The sequence below is a fragment of the Belonocnema kinseyi genome, chromosome 4 (genome assembly GCF_010883055.1).
Source record: "Belonocnema kinseyi isolate 2016_QV_RU_SX_M_011 chromosome 4, B_treatae_v1, whole genome shotgun sequence".
NCBI classification, from domain to species: Eukaryota; Metazoa; Arthropoda; class Insecta; order Hymenoptera; family Cynipidae; genus Belonocnema; species Belonocnema kinseyi.
Genome location: NC_046660.1, coordinates 53,563,286 through 53,570,600, shown reverse-complemented (window position 1 = coordinate 53,570,600; position 7,315 = coordinate 53,563,286). Strand labels below are relative to the sequence as shown.

General features: G+C 22.9%; 1 protein-coding gene across 2 annotated transcripts in view; it reads right to left on the bottom strand.

Annotated features, from left to right (window-relative positions):
* Positions 1 to 1,158: 1,158 nt before the first annotated feature.
* Positions 1,159 to 7,315, bottom strand: part of LOC117171347 (adenosine 3'-phospho 5'-phosphosulfate transporter 2) — a 27,183-nt gene continuing 21,026 nt past the window's right edge. The window contains exon 6 of one of the 2 annotated variants that reach the window (XM_033358582.1): positions 1,159 to 1,652. In XM_033358582.1, the coding sequence (XP_033214473.1) occupies positions 1,308 to 1,652 (345 nt within the window). In that variant the 3' untranslated portion in view covers positions 1,159 to 1,307. The remainder of the gene's footprint in view (positions 1,653 to 7,315) is intronic. The other variant, XM_033358583.1, reaches the window with a different exon arrangement.

Sequence of the window (7,315 nt, the reverse complement as noted above, 5' to 3'; positions counted from 1 at the left end):
TTTTTGGAAATTCATTTTTTTCGTCGAAAATTCAAGTTTTTTGTTAAAAATTTAATTATTTTGTTAAAGTCATCTTTTCAGATAATTTTTAATAATTCGTCATATTTCGAAGAAATATTTGTAATTTTTTATTGAAAATTCAAGCTTTTTGTTGAGAATACAATTATTTTGTTAAAAAGTCATCTTTTTGGATTATTTTTAATAATTCGTCTTATTTCGAAAAAATATTTGTGATTTTTTATTGAAAATTCAACTTTTGTTAAAAAGTCATCTTTTTGGATTATTTTTAATAATTCTTATTTCGACAAAACATTTCTCATTTTTTATTGAAAATTCATCTTTTTTTTTTTTTTTGAAAATTCAAATATTTTGTTAAAAATTCGTCTTCTTTCGTCGAAAATTCAATTATTTTCTTAAAAAGTCATCTTTCTTGGTCGAAAATTCAATTGCTTTGTTAAAAATTCATCTTCTATTCCCGAAATATCTTCGTTTTTGGTTTTAATAAAATTCTTTTAATTTAAAATTGTCTTGTGCCGTTTATGAAAACAAAGTCTGGTCTTTAAATATTATTTTAAGTGAAAATTAGAATATATTAATTTCAGTCATTTATTTACCTTTTATTTTTGTTTATTTATTTTATAATTTTCTTCCCTCGTGGAGATTATGTTTTGAGTCAAAATTTTTATTTATTTATAAAAATTTTATAAATTTATCTTTGTAGGTTGAAGGTTTAAGAATTTTGTTAAAAATTCAACTATTTTATTGAAAACTCAAGTATTTTATTAAAATTTCGTCTTTTTGGATTATTTAAAATAATTCGTCATATTTCGACAAAATATTTTTCATTTTTGATTGAAAATTCATATTTTTTTGTTGAAAATTCCAATATCTTGTTAAAAATTCATCTTTCTTGGTCGAAAAATCATCTTTTTAGATTTTCATGAATAAATTTTAAATTCTAATTTGAAATTGTATCGTGCTGTGTATGAAATGTTTTTTTTTTTTTGTTGAAATAGAAACTATTAAATTTTTCTTTGGGAATTAATCTTTTTATTGAAAATTCAACTGTCGAAAACTCAACTGTTTTGTTAAAAAGTCATCGCTAAATATTAATGACCAGGAAAAATGAAAAATTGGTCAGGAAATTTGATAAAAAAGATTTATTTGGTGTTTCTCTATCTACTAATTAGCATCTTACCAGTGAAATTTGAATAAATTAAAACAATTTTTCAGTCTCCAAGCTTTCCAAACAAAAAAAAATAACAATAAATTTCCGAAAAAATTGATCGATTTCTAAAAATTCAGCTTCATACATTTGTCATCAATTGCCTCTGAATTCGGTTGTGTTTCTTCCAACATTTTCTACAAGCAATCAATATTTCCCTGAGGCCAATTTTCGAGGATCCGTTTTGCTTGCTGTAGATATTTAGATAAATTCCTAAAACAACTAAAAGTCCAGACCACAGATACTGAATTGTAAAAGGTTTATAAAAAAATAGGAAACTAATAACTATAGTCACTGCTTTTCTACAAGTTGTCACCGTTGCGGCTACAAATGCCCCACAACTCTGGACCAGGGTGAGAACAATCTGGATTCCGAGGTAGCCAGAAAGTGAAAAGAGAAGAGCGTATCCGTAGGTTTCCAAAGGATGCTGCAAAGAAATCAAATTAATTTTTAAATCCATCTTTTTGAATTCATCTTAATCTAAATTAAGAATTTTTTTCTCGAGAATCAATCTTTTTTTCAGGCTGAAAATTCAAGTATTTGTTATTTTATCTTTCAATTTTACTAAAATCCCATTTAATCAATGCTACACTTTAAAGCCTTTTGAAATTTTGTCAATTTCTTGCAAGAAATTTTATGAGACCGGAAAACACGGGAAATGACAGTGAATTTATTTTTTGACCGGCAATTTGACAAATTAATAAAAAGATCTGTCCAACTTTGATTTCAACCATTTCTTTTTATATTTGTTAACATTTTTTACTTTTTTCAATTATGATTCTTTCCTTTTAGAAATTTTCGATTTTTTATTTTTAAGCGTAAATTTCAGTTTGAAGAATTTTAAAATGCAGTTTTTAAGACTAAAAAAATATGATTTTTCCTTTTAAAAAATTTCGATTATAGATTTTTATTTTTTAAACGTGCATTTTAATTAAAAAAATTTTTAAAATGCTGTTTTAAAGAGTAAAACAATTATAAATTAAAAGCGTTTAAAATCGAAGATTTGGATGGAAATCATTTTTAGTTTATCAACTGTGAATATAAATTAATTAATGATTTAAAAAATTGAATTGTAGTTTTAAGATTTTAAAAGTAAATAACAATTGATTTTACAAGACGATTCGGAATTAATTCACAATTTTTCAATTTAAAAATAACTTGAAAATAATATATTCATAATTAAAGGCTTTTATTGGATATAAAAAATGATTCCAGTCTAAAATATTCCATGGAAAAAAATTGGAATAAGTTGAAAATATATTAAGAAGATTAATAAAAATTTATTTTAAATTTCAAATAATTTAAACGAAATGGCTACGCCTACAAAAAAATCCAGAAGCTTTTTAAGAATTGTTTAAAAATATTGGAAAAAATGCAAGTCATTTTAAAAGTTGTTTCGAAATTCTGCAAAAATTAAAAAAATTAAATTTACACAAATGTAAAACGGTATGTAATTTTTCAATTTCGTAATATAAAATTTTGAAGCTTTTTAAGGTTTGTCAAACGATTTAAAATAAAGATAATTTAACTTTTAATTTAATAAGGGTTCAGTTTATCCAAAAAAATCGCTCAATTTTTAATGTTCTTAGCTTAAAATTGCTTAAAATGATAAAATTTTGAACATTTTTTATTTAATGGATTGATTCTTCAATTTAGAGCATTGAGCATTTAAATGCAAAAATTTTGTATTGAAAAATGTTTAAACTTCAGTTTAAAAATGTTAAAATTTAACAGTTCCACTTTGAGTGCTTTAATTTGAAGCGCAGTTTTCATCACTTGAAATGGAGAAATTTTTGGCTTAAAGTTTGATTTTTTTAATTTCATTGGCACTTTCGGGATATGAACATTTATTTTTTCACTTTCTAAGGAATAAATTATTTAATGTTTAATTTAGCAAATTTGAAAAATTCTGTAACAAGATATTTTAAAATATGTTAGCCCCGCCGATTTAATAAATAAATAATACTGAAAACATGACCGTTTCTTGAATTTGTCACTTTTCTACTAAAAATTGAATAGATAAATTTTCAGCTCAAAAAATTAATTTTTAACTGAACTGATGAATTTTCAACTAAAATTATGAATCTTTAAATGAAATAGTAGAATTTTAAACTACAACAAAAAACGAACTTTCAACATAATACATACATTTTCCACTAATAAAGATAATGTTCAACAAAAATGAAACAGTTAAATTTTTAGTTCAAACAATGAATTTTCAAAATATAAGAAAAGAATTTTTAACCACATATAAATTTTCAAATAAAATTGTGAATCTTTAGACAGGATAATTGAATTTTCAACAAAAACGATGAATTTTTAGCCAAGTATTCACAAAAAATTGAAGTTTAATTTTTAGATGAAAAAATTAATGTTCAACTAAAGCGAGGAATTTTCAGCTAAAATAATGGAATATTCGATTAGAATGTGACTATTCTAATTGAATATTCCATTATTTTAGCTGAAAATTCCTCGCTGTAGAAAATTCGTTTTTTTTGTAGACTGAATAAATTTGTTGAAAATTCATCTTTTTTGTAAAAATTTAATCTTCTTGGTTAAAAATTCATGTATTTTGTTTAAAATTTGTCTTTTGCGGTAAAAAATTTCACTATTTGCTTAAAAATGTATGAAATTTGTTTGAAAATCCGTAGTTTAGTAGAAAATTTAACTATTTATTAGTATTAATATATTAATATTCTTGGTTAAAACTTCAACTATTTGATTAAAAATGTATTCATTTTGTTTAGGATTCACATTTTTTGGTAGAAAATTAATCTTCTTGATTGAAAATTCATTTTTAGGTTGGAAATTTAACTCTTTCTTTTAGAGCGCATCTTTTTGGTTTAAAAATTAAACATTTTGGAAGACATTTTTTTCTTTATTCACTGAAAATTTTTTCATCTTATTCAAATTATCATATTTTTTGGTTTCAAATGCAACCCTTTCGTTAAAAATTAATCTGTCTGTGTTGAAAACTCAACTTTTTTATTGAAAAATTGTTCTTTTTGGTTCAATTTAACTGTTTTTGATTTATAAAAGAAAAATTTCTTGCTTTAAAAAACAACTATTACATTTTTGTTGGTTTTTGTTGAAAATTAATCTTTTTTTTAGTTCAAAATTCAAAAACAAGGTTGAGAATTGATCTTCTTTAGTTTTTGAAATTCAACTAGTGGATCAAAAATGTATTTTTGTTGAAAATTCGTCTTTTTGGAAAAAAATAATCTTCTTGGCCGAAAATTGAACTATTTGATTAAAAATTTATTTCATTTGTTGAAAATTCATCTTTTTGTGAAAAATTAATATTTTTTAAGTGAAATTGATGTATTTTATTCCGTATTTTGTTGAAAATTCGTGCTTTTTAGTAAAAAAATCTTCTTGATATAAAATTCAACAGTCTGATCACAAACTTATGTATTTTCGTTGAAAATTCGTCTTTTTGATAAAAAAATAACCTTCTTGGTTGAAAATTCAACTATTTGGTTACGAACTTTTTTGTTTGTTTTGTTAATTCGCCTTTTTGGTAAAACCTTCATCTTCTTGGTCGAATATTCAACTATTTGGTTAAAAATGTATCTAATTTGATGAAAATTCGTCTTTTTGGTAACAATTTAATATTTTTAAAGGAAAATTCATGTATTTAATTGAAAATTCGTGTTTTTTAAAAAATCTTTTTTGTATAAAATTCAAGTGTTTGAACACAATTTTATGTATTTTTGTTGAAAACCCTTCTTTTTGATACAAATTTTTTTTTAAATTTGTCTTTTTGGTAAAACCTTAAACTTCTTGATTAAAAATTCAACTATTTGGTTAAAAATTTTGTAATTTGTTAAAAATTCGTCTTTTTGGTAAAAAAAAATATATTTTTGATGAAAATTCATGTATTTCGTTCCAGATGTATCTCGTTAAAAATTCGTGTTTTTCAGGAAAAAAAATTTTCTTGTTTTAAAAGTCAACTGTTTGATCACAAAATTATGTATTTTTGTTGGAAATTCGTCTTTTATGGTAGAAAATTGATCTTCTTGGTTAGAAATTCATTTGCTTCGTTGAAAATGTATGTAATTTGTTAAAAATTCGTCTTTTGAGGAGAAAATTAATCTTCTTGGATGAAAACTCCATTATTTGGTGAAAAATGCATGTTTTGGTTGTTGAAAATTTGTCTTTTCTCGGAAAAAATTAATCTTTGTGATTAAAAAAATTCAGTATTTGGTTGAAAATTGATTGTGATTTGTTTGAAAAGTCGTCTTTTTTGTATAAAATTAATCCTCTTGGTTGAAAATTCATGTATTTTGTTTAAAATTTATCTTTTACGGTAGAGAATTCGACTATTTCCTTAAAAGGATTTACATTTTTTGTATAAAATTAATCTTCTTGATTGAAAATTCAACTATCTCATCAAACATTTATGTAATTTGTTGAAAATGTATCTTTTTGGTAAAAATATAATATTTTTGACGAAAATTCATATATATGGTTCCAAACTTTTATATTTTGTTGAAAATTCCTGTTTTTTAGTGAAACAAATCTTCTTGTTTTAAAATTCACCTACCTGATCACAAATTTATGTATTTTTGTTGAAAATTCGTCTTTTTTAGTAAAAAAAAATAATTTTCTTGGATGAAAATTCAACCATTTGATTAAAAATTTATGTAATTTGTTAAAAAATCGCCTTTTTGGTCAAAAAAATTATATTTTTGATGAGAATTCACGTATTTGGTTCAAAATTTATGTATTTTGTTGAAAATTCGTGTTTTTATAGTAGAGATTTGATCTTCTTGGTTGAAAATTCATTTACTTGGTTAAATATGCGTATAATTTTTTGAAATTTCGTCTTTTTAGTTGAAAGTTAATCTTTGTAGATGAGAATTCAACTATTTGTTGAAAAATTAATTTTTTTGTTGTTGAAAATTTGTCTTGGTTCAAACTGCAATTATTTGATTACAAATTAATTTATTTTGTTTAGGATTCACATTTTTTTGTAGAAAATTAATCTTCTTGATTGAAAATTCATCTTTTTGATTTGAAAATTCATCCCCTCTAGTAGAAAGATCATATTTTTTTACTCCAAATTACAGTACGACTTCAGTATTAGTCGCTTTTTTTTGTTTGAAAACTAATCTTTTTTAGTTTAAGTTTTCAAAAATAGTTGATTAAAAATGTATGTATTTTGTTAAAAATTCTTCTTTTCGTGTAAAAAAAAATATTTTTGATTAAAATCCATGTATTTCGTTCCAAATTGATGTATTTGGTTGAAAATTTGTGTTTTCTAGTAAAAAAAATCTTCTTGGTTTATCATTCAACTGTTTGATCAAAAATGTATGTATTTTTGTTGAAAATTCGTCTTTTTGGAAACAAATAACCTTGGTCGAAAATTTGAATATTTGATTAAAAATTTATGTAATTTGTTGAAAATTCGTGCTTTTTAGTAAAAATAATCTTCTTAATACAAAATTCAACTGAATTTTATCTTGCATGAAAGTTCAACTATTTCATCAAAAATCTATGTAATTTGTTGAAAATTCGTCTTTTTGGTAAAAAATTAATATTTTCTAAGTAAAATTTATGTATTTGGTTCCATATTTTGTTGAAAATTTGTGCATTTTAGGAAAAAAAACCTCTTCATATAAAATTCACCTGTTTGATGCCAAACTTATATATTTTCGTTGAAAATTCGTCATTTTGATAAAACCTTAATATTATTCATTGAAAATTTAACTATTTAATTAAAAATTAATGTAATTTGTTAAAAATTCGTCTTTTTGGTCAGAAAACTATATTCTTGATGAAAATTTATGTATTTGGTTCCAAATTGATGTATCTTGTTAAAAAATCGTGCTTGTCAGTAAAAAAATGTCTGTTAAAAATTCAACTACCTGATCGCAAATTTATTTATTTTTTTTTGTTGGAAATTCGTCTTTTATGGTGAGAAATTGATCTTCTCGGTTGGAAATTCATCTACATCGTTGAATACGAAGTAGATGTTTTAAAAAATGTTAAAATTTCGTCCTTTGAGGAGAAAGTTAATCTTCTCGGTTGAAAATTTCAGTATTTGGTTAAAAATTGATTATGATTTCTTGAAAATTTGTCGCTTTT